General features: G+C 35.7%; 1 protein-coding gene across 1 annotated transcript in view; it reads right to left on the bottom strand.

Annotated features, from left to right (window-relative positions):
• Positions 1-23054, bottom strand: part of DOK6 (docking protein 6) — a 254260-nt gene that overhangs the window by 121028 nt on the left and 110178 nt on the right. The window contains exon 3 of the mRNA XM_050315022.1: positions 20414-20528. Coding sequence (XP_050170979.1) covers positions 20414-20528 — 115 coding nt within the window. The remainder of the gene's footprint in view (positions 1-20413; positions 20529-23054) is intronic.

Raw genomic sequence — 23054 nt, 5'->3', positions numbered from 1 at the left:
GAATATAGGATTACAACATAATCATGCATATTCATTAAATTGCAACATCTAGTTGTAATATTCATATGAAGGTGGAGTCTGGGTGGAGTCTTCAATTTGGGGAGATTTCACGGTGGGAGTTCCTGTTGCCTTCCTCTGGGCGGGGGTCGTGTGTGAGTCTTCCTCACTGTAAACTTCTGAACTTTCTTTCGATCTTCTCCTTTTAAGGCAGTTTTGGCAAACACAATAAGGTCAGGCTGACTTTTGGCTCATCCTACGATTTGCTGAGTTGCTATCTCTGTGAGGAATGCAGCTATCTCTCTAGGACTGCTCTAGGATTCGCTGAGTTGCTATGTCAAGGACTGCCTAGTTTCCTAATGTTAAGGTTTTGAAATTTCTCTTACAATTTTGTGTTAACCTTTTATGTTTCAAAGTTTTAAGTGAGTGGCTTCATCTTTGACCTATTGACAAATCTCGCCACTTGAAGATCAGAAATATTGTTAGATAAGATAAATAATTCTAAAAGCATTATTTTCCTATACAAAATCAAGGTGAAAAGGACTAGTTTTAATACATGGAAGAAAAAATGCATACTATTTTGCTTCATTGCTCTTAGGCCTTTGAACACATGACTTTCACTCCAGCCATCTGAATATCTTCTGCATTAAATCATAAGGAGTAGACAAGACTATCAGACTAGGATGTCTTTGTAATTTTACGGTACTGGAAGTTTAAAGAAACTCATTCTGACTGAAATCACCTGTAAGATCATAATGGATTGTAAGATCATATGTAAGATCATATGCATCATAATGCATAATGCAACTGGATTTTCAGTTGCACAAAACTTTACTCTCAGGCAGAACAAAGTGTTAGCTAGAAATGACCCTGTGTCCTCTGCTTTATTCTTGCTGGATTTTAATGTGGTGATACTAAAAAAAAAAAAAAAAAAAAAAAAAAAAAGAAAAAAAAATCTTAAAAGTTCATAGTCTAGAGTCAGTATTTAAGAAGATATAATTAGAAAAGTCTTTCTCAAATTTCACATCTACAGAATGTAAACCCAAAGGGGATTATTTTTTCATTATCAATTCTTCCCATTTCTTCCTCTGCTTTTACACTTGTACATTTTATTCCCAGTATAAAGTGGATTCCTACATTTGATACATGTAAATATTATTTAAATTCAGAAATGTTTTATGAAAATAGACATTCTTTGAATGCCTATGAATATAGATGCTTTCCAATCAGGCAAAGCCTCCTGTAAATAAGACTTTCCTAAAATAAAATTGTATCTAAAATATGCAATTTTAGATTCCTGGGTTTTAATATACACCACTGATATCTCTACAACATGATCATAAGAAAGAGACACATATGACTACCTGAAAAGAGATAGTTGCTTGAAGCTGAAAGTCAGAATCCATACTTTCATTAAGTTAATAGGACTTTTTTCCTTTTTATTTTTCTTTTTTATTTTTTTTTTTTAAATTCAGTAGATTTCTAAAATTTGGAACAGTAAAATTATGTCCTTTGCTGAACCAGGAAAGCAGCAAACATCCATATTCCATTATGTGTCATTTTCCTCCAAGAAAATAAGTTTTGATGAATGAAATCTTACAGAACATATCAAGATTAAATCATTTGAAACTTCAAGAACTCTGCTGAATGATGGCTTAAGGCATGTTAACTGGAGACTCAATGATGAAAGATTTTTTACTTCAAATCTTTCATCTTTATTTAAGGGTAAACAACTCATAATGAGTTGTTTAATATTTGAAACATATAAAGCAAGAACTGTGGCAAAAGATTAGGATTTAGGTTTGTAAATCAGAGGTGCTGATTACAGTGAGAAGCTGTATCTGAAGATGAAGCTGGTGATCAGTTGCCCACTAACAGCTTTCTTGTGAACTGATTTATAAGCACACACAGAATTAGAGGGCAGGGGATGGATGCCCTTTCCTTTATGGAAGAGCTGGAGTCATACACTAGTAAAGACTAGTCTTCTGTATTCCTTACTGATCCCAATCTCTCATGACTTAAGCTAAATTCAAATCCATGGCTTGTATCTTACAATGGAGACACCATTTTTCTCTACAGAAAAACGGGTTTTTAAGAGTAGGCATGAGAAAATTGATCACTGTCATTTAAAAAGGAGTTATTTAGCACCATCAGCACACTCAACTAATGGACGAAAGTACAATATATATGCTGCCATATGCTTTTCCTATTTTCTGCATTAATGATTTTAAATGAGAAAATGGCTGACTTGGATGTTGCTCTCCCTTCTGCTCTGAGTGGCTACTTCTGAGTTCCATGGCCTTAAAAAATGCAAAAAACCCCTCTCTTGATTTTGTGACATGTTAAGGTCACCAGGGGTTTATTAATTAGTCATAAACAAATGAATAAAACATCAGGGTTTTTTTTTTCCTGATCACAGTGTTACCATGAGATCATAATAGAAACCAAACAACAAAAGGCAACTATATGCATAATTCTCTCCTCTTTTTTTCCCCCCCCCCCCCCCGAATCGAATAAGGACAGACAAACAATTATAATTCTTTACATTTTCACAATAATCCCTAAAATATGCCTTTGCAGAGAATCTTGATAACTCATAGAATTAGTGAATTAGTTTCCATGTCCAAAACTAGAAGTGCAACAGAATAGATTGAAGCACGAATAAAAAAAAAATTTGTTATACAAATGACAGAGAAATTTTGGAGAAGTAGTGCTTTACTAAGCTAGAAAGAGAGAAACCTTTTTGTTTATGCCAGAAAAATTGACATCTTCATTTATTCCCTTGATTTGATCCCTCATGAAGCCCAAAGTTTACATCAACAGATACATGTATAATGCTTATATGTATAAAAACCCAAATCTGAATGAAGGTTTTTTACATATTCACTACTTTGAGTTATAAATTTGCAGTTCTTCTTTAAGACTGCCATTAAAGAAAATATTTATTTCTTCAGAATTCATGATAATCGTCATCAGCATCCATACAATTTTTTGACATTCTGTGAACAATTTGATTCACAAAGGAGGTTAAAATTATAAGTGTGAAAACCTTAAAAAAATACAATTATTTAAAAACTCCTAATTCATGGGCTACCACTATTTTTTTAATTTAGCATGCACACAGCTACAAACCACATGTAAAGTAGTTTGACATTATCCCATGCAGGAACATACAACTCTCCTTCCAACTTCTTCTTGTTCACATTTTCCTCAACTATGATCATAGGTTTTAAAAGCAATCCCTTAGACATTAAGATATTAAGCCTTTTCACTCAGACTGTTGTCTTACATTATTGATTCTTATTATACCTGTGCCTACATTTTAACAAAAATGACACTTACCGATAGAACATGAATCCAAGGAAATCTTCAGATATCAAGAAATGCATAGCAGGGCATTGCATTTGAAGGACTAGTAAATGAGAGACAGGATTCTTAAGAGTTTCTTCTCAGTTGGTTCTTAACCACAGTAAACTAAATTTTCATCTAAATCATATTTCTACAGACGAATAATAAACACTTCCCAGAAAAAGAGTATGACTGTCAGTATGAAGTGCCATCTGAGAAGAAAACTAGTTATACTCAGCACACCATGGAATTACTGTTAGATAAACATAAAATAGAGAAGTTACAAGCATACCTGAATAATGCTGATTTCTACTTTATTGCTGATGAGTACTAGCAGCAAGGGCAGCATTTATTAACAGAAAGTGTTGCTATATCTAGTGACATATGCTGGGAGCACTGCATCCCGCATCACATAGATGTTGTGGACATTGTACTACACTTGAAAAAGATTTGCACTGTCCCTGAGTAGAAATATTTTGAAATTACATTAGCTTTTTGAGTTTCCTGCATTAATTCACTTCCATCACTAGAGAGAAGTGCAGAGATAAATGTCAGACTTCCTATTTAATTCCCTTCTTATTTTTTCAGTGAGGAGACTGCAAGCTACAGCAAGGTTTAGGCTAACCTACTTACACATTCAAGCAAACTTACCATGGTAATATCATTGAAGTCTGGAATATAAAGCAGAAGCTACGCAGTGAGACGTTTTGTCATTCTTACTGGAATAATGTTTATAGGAACATAGCTAAACCATATCTGTCTTGCCTAGACAGGTTAGTTTAACTATCTAGCTGCTTATCCATTAGTACATTGAAATTTTCTTTCATTTTACATTCATTATATCCATTTTATATGCCCACAGCAAATTCTATAATTTGATTACTTCAATTTTGAGGTCCAGTCAAAATTATCAGTAACAGATGTAATACTGATGTCATGTTTTATTAATGGAATATAATACAGGATTTTTTTTCCCCTTGAAACTGAAACCAAATGCTAAGCTACTGAGAAACATGGCCTATGAATAACTTTCTAATGAGACAACCAAATTCATACTGTCACTGAGCAAATACCATTCTGAAATGGAGTTGACTGTTTTCCAACAGCAGTTCAAAGAGCTATCTTTGGGGGACCCTTTACAAAGTACATCCCATTTATAAAACAGAGAAAATTTATATTAGTGAGCCATTGTTCTTATCTGGAAATTAAATAGTCACCTTGCTGATGGACTTGGTTCTGTCTTCCCTTTCATTAATTCTAGTTTGCTTAATTTTTCTGTTAGCCAATAGGCTTACAATTTTCTCCTAAATTCAGAATTATTTTTATATATGTCTAGTTTAGAAAAAAAAAAAAAAAAGATTCTTCATAATAGACCAGTTAATATGATCCCATTAAAAAAAAATTCTTTGTATGTATTTTAACTTCAGAACTACAAACATTTTTAAGGAAAGGCTTAGCTTTTAAAAACAAATAAGGAACTTGAGATTATTTTTTCAGCTTTGTCTTACATGATCATAAAAATGCAGGCTAATCACTCTTTAATGCTATCCAACAAAATGATAGTCTCATGGGAATCACTAGAAATTTTATGTTGCTTCAAGCTTTCAAAAAATTCATTGCAAAACTGAGTCCCAATACAGATACAAACATGGAAAAAATAAGAAATGTCCCACATTTTCAAAATCTACAGCTTTCCAGAAAGTAAATGGATCTAGTGTTCTACCATTTAGAAGCAGACCAAGATTCCTCATGATTCTAATTAATGTGGAGATTTCACTTCAAAGTAAGGCTATAATCTTCATACGACATCAGAAGACTAGTACATGTCGTATGGATTTTACTGAATATAAATCTTAAACCCCTAACACATGCCAGAACACTATATGAATGCATTAATATGCTTTGGAAGTACTTGCATGACTTTTACGAACAGAATTGTTGATTCCGACTTCTCTGTGACACGTATAAGAACTGAAATGAGTGAGTGGTCAAGTTGAAATGAGAAAAAACTCCATCTAAGATGAAGCAAACCTGAATTTGCTTGAAAGAATGGAGTGACTGTCAGCCTCGGTGATCATCAAAACCTATTGAACAGCACTGCAAGTTTGATTCATCAAATACCTGCAAATTTCAAACCTAATATGTTGTTTATTCTGTTTTCTGGAATATTTATAAATTGATAAAAACTGAATCTAAAGCAAAATGCAAAAAAGTTCTCAAATAAGAACATAAATGTTCTCTATTTTTATATAAGCTGTTCTTACCAATTGTATCTGTCTCAGCAGGAGAGAGAAAATTAATCTATTTGTCATCATTAACACCTTATTTTCACATGAATACACTATTTTCTAAGTTTGAAAACAAATTAAAATTGAGAAACAGAATCAAGTGACTAAACCCTAAAAGGCAACTTGCAGTCAACAGCTCCCCTCTATTGTTTTTCCATTGATTAATTTCAGTTTTAACCTCACACTAACTAGCAAAGCAGATTTAGTAGCAATTGGAAGCAGTTGAAATTGCTTAAACTAAAACTTTAAAAGCAGCCATGCTTTAGGAAAGAAATTGGAAAAAAACCAAAGCTTTTTTAGATTAAACAGGTTAATTTATCTGTATAGGTTATGAAAACATTGAATGAATGTACTTGAACTGCAATTACAGAAAATACATTCATATTTTCCTCCTTTATTGCAATCTTCACACAGAGAAGACTGAATTACAATCAATGTCATAGTGATTTGAAGAAAAGCAGCGTTTTTGGGGCACTTTTTAAAACCACACTACTTTAAAACTACATAAACAGGAGCAATGATTATGACTGATTAAGTTTTGTGATTTTTTTTGTTTTGGTTTGTTTTGGGGGGGGGTGTTTGTTTGGTTTTTGTTTCTTTTTTTTAATTAAGCTTCTTTGGACATCTGAAGCACAATTTGCTTATTAGTGTTAGACTGAATTTCCTTATTTAAAATAAGATCTCCAGTGAATTTATGGCTGAATATTCCAAAGTGACAGAAGAACTACTTAGACGGTAAAATTAATTCAGGAAATAATTTTTATATATTTACCAGGGAAATGGCCAAGTCCTCTCTTTGAGAAATTTAATGCTGACTTGTTTGGAACTTTGACACCGGATCATCAGTTACTGTAAATAGGGGAATCTCAGCTGTCTGGGAATACACTAGTTAGTAACTGAAATATCTGCTCACTGGTGTATTTGTGATTCATTTGCATACCTACCATATCTGTGGTAGTCTTTTCAAATACACAGGAAAAGTGAAAAATTTGAATTACCGAAATATAGAATTATTACTACCTAAAATTTATTTACTTATGTTCTTAAAGATATATCACAGTTCAATATGTTTTCCCATGAAATATTGCAAGAAAGATTAAAAAACCTGAGTGGGCTGTGACAATGCATGAAGAAACTTTGCTCTGCAGATATAAAAGCTGGGGCAACTCAAGAAAGATCTCACAAGAACATGTGGTCAAGAGACACAAAAAATCTTGTCTTTGCCTATCACTACATTGCTCCAGTAGCCCAACACATGGTTCATCCTTTAAGAGTTGCTTTAGTTCTCAGCACTAGCGAGCAGTGAAATGCAAATATATAAGTTTTACCGATTACCCTCATTGAAGGGGCCATTCTGATTGTTCAACAGCCCACCGGGCTGTGTTAATGCTTATAGCAATATTCATATTGGCAGAGGACTTGTACCAACCTCTCAAAACATTATGAAGATGGATGGGCAATGAACATTAAATATTTATCTTTAGTTTGCTATGTTTTTCTTTGGCTTTTTTTGAATGTGCACAAATTTGCCCAAAATCTCCATGCCTATACTCTACATGAAGTGGAATATCCCGTGCTGGATACATGATCAAGTATACATTAGTAGCACATAGAGCTTTCTTTGCTCTTTTACACATACTAGTCTTCTCAGTTTGTTTTCATTCACTGATGAAAGTGTTTCAAGTCCTGAAACAGTTAACCTGTCAGCAGTCCCATAACATACCATAAGTAGCCAAATGTAATGCAACCTGAGCAGTGACAGAAAATGAAAAATAGATTGGATGTTTCAGGTTTGGAGCAGTAAATTATCATGTTATTTGTTGAACTATCCCTAGGCTCAGCCAGTCATACATTATTTGTCAATACTCCAAACTCAATCTATAAATTAATGTCATGATTTTTGTGCTGTGACTAAATGTATGCTATTCTCAGGAGAGGTCAGGAACTGCAGAAACCATGTAATTTTACAGGGTGATACATATTCACAAATCTCAGAGGATTTGACCTATATTCCATACAGATGATCAGAAGCCTTCTTGTCTCAGCTGATACCTGGATTCCATTCCAGTTTTACCAAACTTGTGGAGAGCGAATAGGGTATTACACTAATACCAAAGAGAAAGGAAGTAGAAACTCACCCAAACACAATAGGTATGAGTTACAAAATTGTATCTTCTGTTATGTTTAAAGAAATTTTTAAGTGGGGAAAATTAGGAAGGAAGTAGTGGAAAAAAGGAAGGAAGGAAGAGAGAGACAGAGAGGGGGAGAAAGGAAAGAAGGGAGGGAGGGAGGGAGGGAGAAAGGAAGGAAGAAAGAAAAATTTTTTTCTTTGCTTCTCACTATCCTACTCTTACTAGGTAGCCCAAGTCAAGTCTGTTTTGCCTGTTTCGGTACTTCATGAGCACTGTCCCTGTCCTCACCTTGACTCATGAATTTTTCATTGTATCTTCTCCCCATGTCCTTCTGAGCAGGAGAAGTGAGAGAGATGAATGAGTGGAGACCTCTTGGCCAGCCAAGGTCAACTCACTGCAACACATGTTCTCCATGTTCTGGATATGAATGTTGGAACCACAGGTAGAGCAGACTTCTTTTAGCTAACAATAAAGTCTGAATATTGTCACTGAACACGCCTTGCCTCCTTGCAGGTGTATCATCATGTTTCCTGGTAAGGTGACCACGTTTCTATATTGACTCTACTGCAAACCAGAGAAGAATGGGTAATTTGCAGAGATGTGATGCTTTCCTAACAGAAAGATGCACAATTTGCAGACTAGAGATGGCTAGCAGCCAAGACTGGCTGTATCTAGGTATGGAGACATAACAAAAAAAAAAAAATTCTTTATTCACTGTCCCCATCAAACAATGAAACCCTTTGCTGATGTCATACCTTAACATGGTGGTAACTTTTCTGCACAGTTTTAAGGGATAAATCTTACAACAGTGATGATTTGCTCCAAAATTTGCTGTTCCTAGAGGTGACTGGGACTTTTCTGACTAAATGCAGATGTATCAAGACCTAAATGCACTGTCAGAAATCAACCCATCTCACTGTCTGCCTGCCTGCCTGACAGGCAGCTGAAGAATCCATGACTTCAGCATCAAGTGCAGTTGTATCATGCTGATGGTGGTCAGAAGCCTAACAGAGGGGAAGAATTTTGAAGGAAAACATCTTGCTTGAATTTCCTTCCTACAAGAGCATTTTGAAAATCTATTTTTAAATTGTGATCTTTAGAACACAGGAAGAACTAGATTTGAAACCATACAAATAGCCACTATTACATTTTGTAGTGCTGGGTGCTATAAACTATCAGCCTAGGAAAGAAACTGAATCCATTTCTCCTGGGTTTACAAAAAACTACTTAAAACACTGAGTCTCACTTACTTCTCTTCCAGTGTACCTACCACAGCAGAGGCCCTTATAACATAATACTCACTTAAAGACTACCACATGTATAATGCTCAGGGCAGACTGATCAAGATGGAAAAGACAGGCTTTTGTTCTAGTTTCAACAACATACTGCTGTGCCATTTTCTTTTCAGTCTTAGTACTCCTGATATACTTTAGTTTCTTTTAATTATGTTCAAAAAACCTAAACAGAATAGACACAATCTACCATGAAATGGCCTCAAGTTGCACCGTTTAGATTAGATATAATGAAAAATTTCTTCACTGGAATCACCCTGCCTGGAAGTGTTCAAAAGAAATGTGAATGTGGCATTTGAGAATACGTTTAGTGGTGAATACAGGGGTTCTGGGTTAATCACTGGGCTCGATGATCTTAGAGGCCTTTTCCAGCTTTAATAATTCTATGATTGTAGGAATGATTTACATATATACAATAATACACATATACACCTACAAATAGATATAGCTTATACTTCCTTAGGACAGAGAGGCTTCCCAAGACTTATCAAACACTGTTCTGTACTTTTTGATAATGAAATTTGATTGGTTATAATGGTCTAAATGCCAATCTGAACATAATTTCAAATGTGGTAGCTATTAAGGGTTCACTTCTATGATCATCACCATCATAAAATGAAGGTAAGATGCCAAAGAACCTAAACAGCATGTTGAAAAATCAACCTTAAGCACAATGACAATGGCACAAAGTCTTTTAGAAAACCCCCAAACCTTTTATATTGTTGAAAGAAAAAAAGACATTAATTTGCTTAGTACACAATGAAAATTAGTTATCTTGATCTGTTCTACAAACACCGGAGTGTTTAGTAACGTGGATGTTTAAAAGGTAATTTCAAAATGGAAATATTAAATTTGCTTGTAAATGTCAACCTTTTCAGGCACAATGTGTTGTTTCATAGCATGACTTCTGCATTTAAGAGTGCATTAAAAAACAAGCCTGGAGAGGGTTTGGTTTCTGCATCATACAAAATATGCAGCAATTTGAATCAGGAGGGTTTTTTTTTTTCAGGAGGAAGAAGGCATGGGGCATGGATGTACTCCTGCTTCAGAGAACAGTTCATCTCTTCTCAAGTAGAATGGAAAGACAACTATGCAATATCTGTGACGAATGTCAAGGTATGGCTAAAGAATACAAGAAACTAGTAAGACCTGAAATAAGTGGATGAAGAGGAAGCAAGAGAAATGTTTCTCTATTTTGCATATACTTTTTAAAATATTTCATGCTTCTTACCACTAATGGCAATTGCAAATCAATATTACAATCTCACACATGAATATTTTAGTGAAAATAGATTCTATATTCCTACATAAATCTATAGTAGATGTTTAATATGAAGAAAATTCCTCCATCTGAGATTCCTTTCCAGACTTTGACACATTCATCTTTCATCCAGTTAATGAAGTTCCATTTCCAGTACCTCTTCTGAAAACTACTCATAACAACTAAAAATATGAGCAAATATTATGTATAAAACTCATCAAGATTCTCCAATGTTTTTCAGTAATACTTTGATTATTGCACGTGAATGCCTTTTGGCAGTGTAGAGCAGGCCAATATTTTTAAAAATAAGGTGTAGAGAGCATGTAGGCAGATGAAAAAGGTAGTGTCTCATTGCCTTACCTTCTCATAAAATGTGTTTACATGATAAGAAGTAGATTTGGACTTTCACACTTACAATATGATTAAAAATTATTCTAACTTAATTTAATCAATTTATGCCGTGAGCTATGTAAAGGATAACACAGTATCTATTTTTATTTCACAGGACCAGAAGATATTTATGGCACAGTACTTTTATCACAAAACTAAGAATGTCAAAATGAGATTAGAAAGAAATCTTCTTGTATAGAGATGCACAGCATGTTATTTTATATATTTCAGTTTAAGGTAAACAGGTAGAGGATAAGAAAAACTTTTTTTTTTTTAGCCAAATATTAAATCATATTAGTCTATTTGTGCCATCACACTAATACAAACTTTGCTCTAGTATAAAACATAGAGTTTGCAGATACTACGAAGTTCAGCTTACAAAGAAACAGCTTACAGAGAAACCCCCACAACAACAAAACCCAAAGAAACAAGTGAGCAATTAAGAAACTTTCTGCTGAAATCCAACAAACAATTCCATATGCCTGAAATCCTAGACTTCACCATCACTAACCTACCTCCACTCTGTGCTTACTGGGAAAGGTAACTGTATGCTGAACTTCTAGGGCAGAGGCTTTGAGATTCATATTCTCCTAGTATCTCTAAATTCTATACTCAAGATGGTGCTGACCTCGCACCATCTATCAGATGAAGCTGAAATCTCCTTTCTTTCCTCTCTTTTTCTTCTGAAGTTCCTCAGTTTCTGCAGGCAGGAAGATTTTTTTTCAACTCTTTTACTCTTGAGGAGTTCTACATACACTCTAAAATGGATGATTCACTATTATCTTAGCTATCTTGTTTGACTTCTGTTCCTGTGGGAACAGTTTATATTTCCTATAAATTTCAATTTCTTCAAGTACAACTGTGTTAAGGAAAGTGCTTACAGTGTCTACACTTCAATATAGTTGTCCAGGAAGAAAGAATAGGGCTGAACTTCTCTACTTAGAATCACAGTATAGCTTGGGTTGGAAGGGACCTTAAAGATCATCTAGGCTGACAGGTCAGTAGTTCCCAGGGTCTTCCTCTCTACCTTTTCTAAAGATGAGTACAATGTTTCCTTTTTTTCTTTTTCAGTCACCAGGACGTCACCTGGCTGCCATGACTTTTCAAATACCTTGGAGAGATCCCATCTAGATCCACTATGTAGAGAGTCTCCAGACAAGTTTACAGTATGTAAACAGCAAAGGCAACTGTATCTCTATCACCCCTGCAATATACACCACCATAAGGAAAATTTAGGGAAGGAAAAAAAAAATATCAGTCCTCAAGTTTTTCACTTTCAGTGGCTTAAATTTAGAGTTTCCCATATTGCAGTCTCCAAGCAAGTTCACATTTCCCAGTTTCTGCATTTAGAAATGTTACAGATTGTCTACTTATTTTGTCACAGCACCTGTATGTGCTTGTCTGGAATTTATTTCCTTGTTGTCCCACATTTGCCCTACAAACTGAGAATGCAGCAGCATTCCCAGCTCAGGAAACTGCCTGCATAAGTGCTGAAAGGATGGTGACCATTTTGTGTGTCTACTGTTTTCAAATTTAGCATCTGGCTATTCTAATAAAGAAAAAAAAAAAAAAGGAGTTTGTCTTCCCAAAATATTTTTTAAAATGCTAATTAATTTTAAACCTAAGTCTGGAGTCAATTATTAACTAGAAGTGGCTGGAAATGGTGGAAAGCAATAGTACAGAACCTCTTGCATCAATGGGTATGAAGATGGAGTATAATTTTCTGTATTCATTCCATTTGCTAGTAATATCAATTATCAATGTATGTCAGAAAATTGTAACAATGTAGTTCAAACAGATAACTAAGAAAAATGAGGATCAACAGGCAACCAACTATGAGAAATGAGAGGAAAAATCCAATACTTCTAACTTATAAATGTTAAAGCCAGGACAGAGATGTATACTTATAGGCAAAATGAAAAAAAAATTAGAAACTAAAACTCATGATTAATGAGAAAGGAACTATTTGTCCAGTACAAAAGAATATATATTCTAAATATTAATCTTAGACTTTAACATTTATTACCATGACTCAGACTGAACTTTGCCCTGAAAGTGGATAGTATTTCAAATATTATGATAAAAAAGAGAGAATGTAAGAATTCTGAGCAACATATTTAACTTCATTCGATGCCTTTCTTTTCACTCTTTTTTGGATCTCAAGTACTGTGGCATGTGTGGAAGGGAGAACATGTATCTGATCTCCAGCAAGCCATATGCTTTACAGAGAGGGCAGGTTCCTTCAATATACATATATACGTAAAATAACCAAAACCAGAAAGCAGAAAAGCCATGGTCATAAACTTTATTAGAACAATCAATGACACCTTAACAAGGAAATATACCATGTTTCAGAATAGTTTCAACTATTATTCTGTTTGTTTTTCTGCATCCAAAGGATGAACTTTTTATTCTTGTTTCCAGTACCCAAACAGTATTTGGGAAGCTGTTCTTCACTTCCACCACCTCTATGATTTTGGAGCTTCAAACTCACAAAACTAACAGCAAAAATGGGAACTTTAATCTGGTTATTCTTAAAGCTTATGTAGCCATTTGTATTGTTAGTAATAACAGCAAGTATGATCACTGATGCTTCATCTCGAAGACCTAATGTTTCACTATAATTTTAATCCAAAACCTGCAGGCTTCTTAGCTGTCAAAGGACAGAGTAATATGAATTACATCTAATATTCCACTGATGTCTGTCAAATTCTTTCAGCACATAATGCTTTTGCTTGTGAAAACTATCAAGAAGAAAAGCACAGCTCATAATCAGCAGTAATTTGCCAATAGCCCAAAAGCTTTTTCAGTACAAAAACGAACTGAATTTGTGCCTTTTCAAATTATAACAGAACTGTAATTTTATTTTAAGAAAACAAAGCAACACCAAAAAATGGTGAAAATAGACTTAAAAAATGTACAACACTAAAAAAACCCCTCACATTGCTCAACACATTGCCACTTGACACCAACAATCTCTCAATTTCAACAAAGTAAAACTTTTTTTGCAGTGTTATAACAAGACTTACTTATCACAGCTTGAGTTCAGTAAGTAAAAGCTGAAAGTATAAGAATACAGAAGAAAAAGGTTGTATATATTATAGATGTATAAAAGAGTTTTATCAAGGTTACCATCACAGCAGAAAGATATTCAAGAAATAAAAATGGTGGATTGAGCCAAAACAACCACAAGAATGGATAAATCCCTAAACCAGAAGTTTCAAATAGAGTAGCTGATAGACACTTTGCAATAACCCAATTTTATTTTCCCCTGGACTTGAATAGGGAAAATTTTAAGGGAATGTCAAAGGGAATGCCTTTTAAAGATAGCCTTTTAAAGATAATTAAGATGTTTCTTGGCTGTAATGACTTTAGAATTTCAGTTCATGCATGCCTGGAAAGAAAGAAAAGAAAGCCCTTCAATTCATCTACTTCTATACAGAGTGGGGTATTGTACTGAAGACAGAAAAATATCAGAATCTTGGGGGATATCTGCATTTGTTTAACACTTGCAGTTTTAAGATTGCTCTGTGATTTCTCCCTCATGTTACAACTCATTCTACACTCAAGTCACTGAAATCACCTTTCAGCCCTAATCTGTTTTCTCTTTTAACTCTGTCTCCATACTATTTTCAACCTCTCTATTTTTTTTTTTTTTTTATCAGTAGGTTTACAAGTTCATCAATTTTCCTCACATTCTGTCATTTAGAAATCAAAACAGATTTTACACAAACCTGTGCTGGTGGGTCTACTAAGTGTAAAATAACCAGGGATTTATATCACTTAATATTTTGCTGGCAAGGGAAAAATCAAGGTCCTACACGGTCTGTCACTGACTAGTGCAACCCAGAAACATCACTCCTTGAAAGCTAGCTATTATCTAGGCACAATCCTCATCATGCTACTGACTTCCCTAATAGCATCGTAAACTTCTAGCTTTAATCAGTACTCATGTCCACCAATTTCATTTTATTGCTGGTCCTGCAAAGCCATCATTGCTCACTGCATCATATCTACAAGTTTTGTGAGAGTTTAAAGGGTATTTCAGAACACCTGCCTCAGTCCAGACACTTGTCTTACAGTCACATTCCAGATATCAGGTTTGCAGGAAGAATTGCTTCTTAACAGATATATGCATCTGAGCATGGCTGTAACTATACAAAAAATGACAGTACACTTACCTTAAAAAAACCCTCAACAACAATAACAAAAAAAGCCCAACCAAACAAAACCCATCCCACCAAATTTTTTTAACAAAGTCATCAAGGAAAGACAGCACCTCAAACATCAGTAGCTAGAACCCAGAGGTAAAAGAACTTCTCTATTTGCTTGACAATACACTGCAAAGTGCAGAAAATAAATCATATGGGAAAGGGAAAGGATTTCTTTGAGGCTGTGTGGAACCCTACTGTTTTAACTCCTAGAAATTTTCAGTCTATGTTATTTCTGCTATTTGAATGGCCACAGGAACATAGAATGATACTGAGCATATATTCTGTATTTGTTCTTGTGATAAGGTCACTTTATATCTTAAAAACTTCCTTCTTTTTTCATCTTTTATGCATTTAAAAGACAACAATAATACCTTTAAACTGTTATTATGCTGGAGTAAGTATGCTCAATTCCCCAATTTCCATTTTCTTCACAGTATTCTGTCCCTCCCCTTCATCTTTTTATATCTTTGGTAACATTTAATTCTGTCTCAAGACTCAATGTGTTAGCAACCTGAAAGTTTTGCACTTCCCTGTTTCTGAAGCAATGCATAATTTTATGATTCTTGATAAAAATAAATTTGTAAAAATTTCCTTAATGTCAATAACTTTCACATGATTTTCAGGGAGGCTGAAATTGAGACCTGTACCATATTCCTTGCTAAGGTAGCAGTAGTTTCTCTTGGTCTGAAGAAGAATTCCCACTCTTCAGAGTCTGTCTGAAGTTCACTGAGTTAGACTACTTTTCATGGAAGTTGATCAGCCATGACTTCTCATTAGTTTACTTCCACTGAAACAATCCTCATGGTAACAGAGAATTTAAAAATGTTGCTTGCTAATCACCAAAGTCACAAGTTTCTGCCCACTAGAGCAGACCCCAGAAATAAATAAAGTGACAGCAAGAAGCTTCCTTTTCTTCCTGAAGTGGGATAATTTTCTGTAAAGACTTGTTGACCCATGCTTTTACTCAGGGAACTGTAATATTGGAGACTGGTTTGTTCTTCAAAATATTTCAGTAGGGTTTCAGAATTGAATAGATTTTTACAGCTGTTGTAGATGTCAGGAGCACTGGTGGTAGGGATGGGAACAGCTAGATGATTACAAAAGCATATGGAGGATTTTAATTTGTTTTTCTATAGAATGTTTTCTTTAGCAAATGAAGATTATCAACAATTAGATGCACCTCAGATGACTAATTTGCTGAAATCCTAATGGAAATATAGAGGCTACAGCCCACCCAGGGCTGCTAGTAGCTGCCTTGAAGACAATAAGCAAGTTGAGGAACTAAAAGCTGCAGGAGCTTAGGAAAAAAACATAGGCTCCCAGCCAGCACACCCAGTAGGCTGGTATCACTGCTTTCAGGCTTTCTGGGGAGAACCAAAGTGTTTTGCAACTTTAGAGACCTATTTTAAAACAGAACAGTATTTTATTGTGCTTAATTCCACAATTAAGAAAGCTATGTGCCAGAAAAATGTGCTGCTTCTCAGATTTAAAGACTGCACAGAGGGAAAGATATCAGCTCATACTATCAAAACCAAAACGATACTGTTATTTTAAATAATTTCCTGGTACAATGCTGGCAAAACCCCTACCTCACATTGTTCAGTCCCCATATAAAACCAACTCTCTTTATCTCCAAGGAATTACTGATTCTATGCTCAGCAAACTTTTTGCAATGGGTTCAGTTTCACTGTCATTCCATCTGCCTCTGGAAGTCAAGATGATAGGAAACAAGGTATCTGCTTCTGTGTATTCAGAGACTTCACAGTGAAAAAATGTTCACATTATGAATCTCTAGGGTCCTAAAATATTCAACCAGTTATGATTCCAGAAGATTTCTGACTTGAGTCAAAACCACTTGAATGTTCTCTTCCCACTGAAGCCGTGTGAAAGAAGAGGTATTAATAGAGTGAAGTTATTATTGTGTTAACCAAAGAAGTGGCCTGATTTGCCAAAATAAACCCCATTGTGTGTATACCACTACAAATCATGAGGCTGTTAAAGTCTACTTACTTTCCCATATGAACCACTGCCACTAAACATGCAAAGAAAAAAAAAATGCTTTAAATAACAAGCAGTTCTCTAAATATTCCTTAAACTTTGATAAGTTTCATGGATGAAAGTGAAGTACTTGACACATTTCAGCATCAGTAAAAATGGTAACAGTTCCTTTTCAGAAGATAGAATTCATTGTGGAAATGACCTGGCAAAGAAATTTGTTTTACACCATATTCTCCTAGTTCAGAACACACAAAGATTTGGACTTCAAGACAGTCATATATTAATGAAACAAAACACTGTATCTCCCTCATCTGATAGATTTGATGCGGTTTATACTGTTTAGATAAACTGAAGGCATGGAGAAAGGCAAGCTGATTGAAACTCCACTATGCCCACAGCTGAGATTTGTAGTCTTTCAGAAACAGCAAAGCCTCTGACACTTCTGTAGCTTCATCTTCTCTGTATTGTCAGATCAGGGAGTTGTAGGGAGCAGTAAGATCCTCTGAAGTTGTTTCCTCTCCAGGTTGAACAGCTCTCAGTCTCTCTTCATACATTATGTACTCCTGACTCTGACTCTTGGTGGCCCTCAACTAGGTTCACTCCTGTATGTGAATACTCTTGTGCTAAGAGCACAAAACTTGGACATAGTAGTCCAGATGTGGTCTTGCAAGTGCTAAATAGAAGGGAAAGATCACTTCCCTGTACCTGCTGTCACAACACCCTTACTAATGTTGTTCAGGGTATGTTGTCCACTGCGACCCCAGAGCTTTCCTGCAGAGCTGCTTTCCAGACACTAAGCCCCAAGAGTGCCTTGTGACTGGAATTACCACAACCCAGGGGCAAGAGCTTTCATTTGTTCTTGCTGAACTTCATAAGGTTTCTGTCAGCCCACTTCTTCAACCTGTTCAAGTCCCTCTGACAGCAGCCCTCCCTTCCCAGTTCGGGTCACCCCAATCTGGTGTAACTTGCAAACTTGCTGAGAGTACTCTCCATCTCATCATCCAGGTTGTCAATGAAGACATGGAATAGTACTGGTCCCAGCACCAACCCCTCAGGAGTCCACATCTACTGGCTGCAAGTTTGTGTTTTTTTCAGCCCAATCTATTTTCTGTCTGCTTTATAGTGCCTTTATCCATCCTGTGTTCTACTAATTTTGGGGCTATGGAAGAGGCTAAGGGCTTCTTTGTCCTTTGAGGATCCACAGTATCCTGCCAAGCACCTCCCTGAACAAACACCTCCCCTCATCATATTATTGATCAAGTTTATCAAGAAATTGTCTTAAATCTGTTCCAGAAATCTGGATTGCTTGTGTTCAGCCTTATTGGCCTGCCAGCAGTTACTGTTGTGGTTAAAGTCACTCAAGAATACCAATGACTGGGATTGAGGCTTTTTCCACTTGCCCTAAGAAGACTTGTTCATCTCAGAGGTCTTTTCCAACCTGGTTGATTCTATGATTCTATGATATGCCTTGTCTAGTTGATGAGAAAGTCTAGAGCAGGCATCTAGTACAATATCACCTGTCTTGGTCTGAAATTTGATCACTGCCCAAAAGCTCTCCACTGGTCCACCACTTCACCCAAGGCCCTGTCCACTCAAAACACACCTTTGTACAGAGCACAGCTTACTTAAAGGAGGGCGTCTCATACTGGTACCCTGTTAGCACACTAAGGAACATGTGACTTGTATATACAGCTAGGTTCAAGGTTAAGGAGTTGCATCGTGTTTGTTACAGAAGAAAGGGATAAGTCAGCCAGACATGCTGAACTTCCTTAGGTTTCCCCCTTCTTTGGTGAAAGAAGCCTGAAGTTATGATTCACTGTCAGTCTGAAATTTTCAAATATACCTGAACCACAGTAATTCTAGGGAAGGAATAAGATCTTTTCATTAAAAGGCAAGGGGAATGCCTGTGTAGGTGAATGGAAAAGTTTCCATAGAACTGATTTCAGTGTTGTTGGAATATATTATATATGTTTTTATTCAATTGTTAATCATATTATAGAGTAATTATTAATTCCACACAATAGAAATCAAAATCTTTAATGTGGACACTTATGATCTGTTAAACTCATTGTAGAGAAACACAGATTTTATATGTATGTGTTTTTAAACTTAATTAAAGAAAAACAACTGTCAATCCATCTTTCATGATGGGATGTATATATCAACATTTGTAATAATTGATCCAAAATCCACATGATTAATGACCTTACACACTTTTAACTCCCTCTACATTTCTCAAACTTTGTTTCACTTAATTTATTATTTAGACCGTACATGATGAAATATTTATATGATAGTATTATTATAGAATCACAGAATATGCACAGTTGGAACGGACCCACAAGAATCACTGAAGTCCAGCTCCTGGCCCTGCACAGGACCATCCCCAAGAATCACACCATGTGCCTGAGAGGGTTGTCCAAACTCTTCTTGAACTCTGTCAGGCTTGATGCTGTGACCACTTCCCTGGGGAGCCTGTTCCAGTGTCCAACCACCCTCTGGGTGAAGAACCTTTTCTTGATATCCCTGACACAGCTTCATGCTCTGCCCTCAGGTCCTGTCACTGGTTGCCAGACAGAAGAGATTAGTGCCTGTCCCTTCACTTCCCTTCATGAGGATTTTGAATGCTGCAATGAGGTCTTCCCTCAGTCTCCTCCTCTCCAGACTGAACAAGCCAAGTGACCTCAGTCACTCCTTACGTGGTTTCCCTTCTAAGGCCCCTCATCCTATATTGAATTTTACAAATATATATTTTTAAGAAATATATAGTATTATGGATATAACTTTTAAAATGCCTTTCTAATATGCCCCTAAGAAAAAAAAGTTTACCATAAAAATTTCCCATTATTTTTAAGAACTTTTTTCCCCATTAAAATATACCCTAGGACACAGACGTGTGCAATTTTATTTTCAAACAAGAAAATAGTGTACTTTAATCCTGCAATGTTCAGTGTCTTGCAAGTAACTACCTGCCATTATGTAGTACCATGAAGTCCAAGTCTTGTTCTCAACTCATTCATTATGCTATGTAGCCATTCAAACCACAGACCGCTTGACACCCTGCTTTACAATATCCTGAGGTTTGAGCTGGTATTTACCTATTTGCAATGGCATGATAATTATTAGTTTAGTAAGTGCCTATAGCAAAACTTCTTAAAAAAAGAATGTTTCACATCTTGACTTAATAACATCTTATTTTTCACTCAGTTTTACAAGTTTAACTGAAAATCTCCAGTCTTTAGGCCATCTGCATGCAGTCAAAGATAAATAATGGAAGAAAGAGCTCTGTAACACCCAAACACCTCTCAATGTACAATAAAAAAGCCCCTATCAAACCCTAAAACACCTAGATCCCAAACTGTAAAGTTTTAGTTTACCACAAATTCTTTTAAGCTAAGGATTTCTATCTGGCATTGTAAGTTACTTCACCCGAGCCAGACTTTGACACGTAACTTGATTTCTTCAAGCTAGAGATGCAGTACCAATTGCTTACCTGACTCACACGCAAATGTCTTTGATGTCTCATCATGAAAGATAATTGCCACTGCATGCTTCTTTGTCTCTCGAGGCAATCTGGTTATGTTTTTGATATTGTGCAGCTCAGTTACCTTGAAATGAAGAAAAGTATTTTAGACCAGTGTATAAATAGTCCAAATAAAAATATTAACCTTAACTGCTCCATTTTTACTATAAACAGTTTTTCCCCCCGTCTTGGTTTCTGCCAGGTGAGAGTTAATTTTTTACAGAAGCTGGGAGAGGGTCCTGGTTAAGGTCTGGATATTATTCCATACTATATTGCTAGGGGTGGGAGTAAGGGACTCTTGCTTCCCAGGAGAAGGGTGTTCCTTCCAGTGGAGAGAAAGTCCGTTGGGGAAGAGCTGGTCCATATTTGTCGTGGGCTTTCCATGTAAATTGTTTCTTAGCCTTACACATTTGGTTATTAATATTGTTGCTCTTACTATTAGTTTTCTTATCCCATCATTGTTTCCAGTCAGTTGTTCTTATCTCAACCCGTGATTTGCATCTTTTGTGCCTCCAAATCTCCAAATCTCAACTCCATCCTTCCAGACCATGGAAGGGGAATGGAAGAGGGGAGTGAGTGAACGGCACTGGTTTTAAGCCTTGGTGGGAGAACTAAATTGGGGAATAACATTCCTAAACCTCAACATGCCCTAAGCTTCTTTATATTTATAAGCTTTTTAATTGATAAAAACACATAAATAGGTAGAATCTAGAGTTGCAACATTTTCCATAAAATACAATGTATTAAAAAGGGAATGGCCTATTTCTCTAATAAAGTCCTACTTGGAATCATAGTTTACAATGACATCAAGTCAGCCTTATGATTTTCTGCAATCTATTTTTCAATTTCTATATTCACACAACTTGGATCAGTTTCAGAAATGACATCAAATAGAAAACCTAATGTAGGAAGGACAGTGTTTTATTAGTTAAGTGCGGCAACTCAATTAATTTGTCAAATAGTATCACTACATTTGTAAGAATAGATCCTCATCTGTCTTTAAAGTGTATCAGTCATCCTCAAAAGAACTCAAAGTTTTATTTTATTTTCTAAATATCTGAAAAGCTTATCTACAAAAAAATACCCTTCCAGCAAATTTACAGCATAAAAAATTCAATCTATTTCCATTTTCTTTTGATGCAAGTAGATAACTACAATTAATACAAACAGAAGAAAAATGTTATTAAAACCAGAGCTGGTGGCACAGCTGATATTAATCTGCTTAACACCTCATATTATAAAATCTTTTTCTCAGTTTCTTGGAACTCTGGGCAAAATTTATCTGTTTATATTTCGTTTATTCAGGCAGGACATTTGCCTCAGGTAGAATTAATTTCTAAAAAAATGTCATCCATATGAGTCTGGCCATATATGATTAGGGAAAAAATGGACTGCATGTAGGTGTGGGTTTTTTGCTTTGCTTTGAAATTCTTATGCTCCCAGTATACAGGTCTACCATTCCTTCTCATAGGCTGGAAGGAATGTTTTTAAGGCAACAGAAATTTTATATGGTGCAGTAAAGAAATGGAACATGTTGGGGCAAAGATATTTCAAATAATATTTATAACAGATGAGCAGTGAGAGGCATCAACAGCCAGCAAAAGAAACTGAGACAAGCATGAAATGGAAAGCGTATGTGCTGACGATGAACTTGAGATTAGAACTGAAGACTGCTCTAGGGTCTACCTTGACAGCCTTCAGCAAAACTTACCCCAGTTTGTCAATATCTTTATTGTAACAAGTGGGTCAGAACCAGATGAGGTTCTGTAAATATTGTCTAATGTGTGCCGAACTGAGCAGGATAATCATTCCCTTTACTGACTGCCCATGGTTCTGTTCATACTGCCCATGGAGCTTTACTAGCTGAGGCAACAAGATCCACGGCCCTACCCACAGGCCTGTTCCCAGCCTGCCCATCCCAAGCCTGTGCCATCGCAGGGGATCCATTTTGATTTTCCTTTGCCTCTGGAGTCATATTGCCTTCCTAGACAGCAAAAAACTTCTTATAACTCCAATGTGACAGGCAAAGTTATACGAATTGCCTCTTCCAAACTCTCTAACTTTTACTTTCTTTCTTTAAGTCAAGGTTCTTTGAGCCATTCGTACTTTCACACAGCAGTCATATTCCTCTTGCATATAACTATCCACAAAAATGGACCTCTTTGAAACTACCAGGATAGAGATACTGTGAGATATCCATTTTCTTGTCAAATGGCTTTAATGATTTAACATGGGTGAACAAAATATTTCTGCCAGTTGAAAAAATTATTTAAAAATTTTATCTTTCCCATTGAAATGCTTTGTTTTACAAAAACTAAAAGAAATAATTTCATTTTAATTGCTGTTAAAACTTTCTGAGGATATAGGGAATTTACACACATTTTAGGAAAAATAACTAATTTCACTGGGCAAGCTAACAGAGGAAAAAAGAAGACAAAAAAAGTAACTGAGCTTTAGCATTCAGCCCCATCATATCTGAGAAAGTGCACATTTCACAGATTCACAGAATGGCTGAGGTTGAAAGGAAACTCTGTAGGTCATCTGGTCCAGCCACCCTGCTCATGCAGGACCACCTAGAACTAATTGCTTGGGACCACATCCAGATGACTTT

Source organism: Myiozetetes cayanensis, unplaced genomic scaffold (genome assembly GCF_022539395.1).
Source record: "Myiozetetes cayanensis isolate MyiCay16 unplaced genomic scaffold, myiCay2020 scf1, whole genome shotgun sequence".
NCBI lineage: Eukaryota > Metazoa > Chordata > Aves > Passeriformes > Tyrannidae > Myiozetetes > Myiozetetes cayanensis.
The sequence above is the reverse complement of the archived record's forward strand: the minus strand, read 5'-3'. Positions and strand labels throughout refer to the sequence as shown.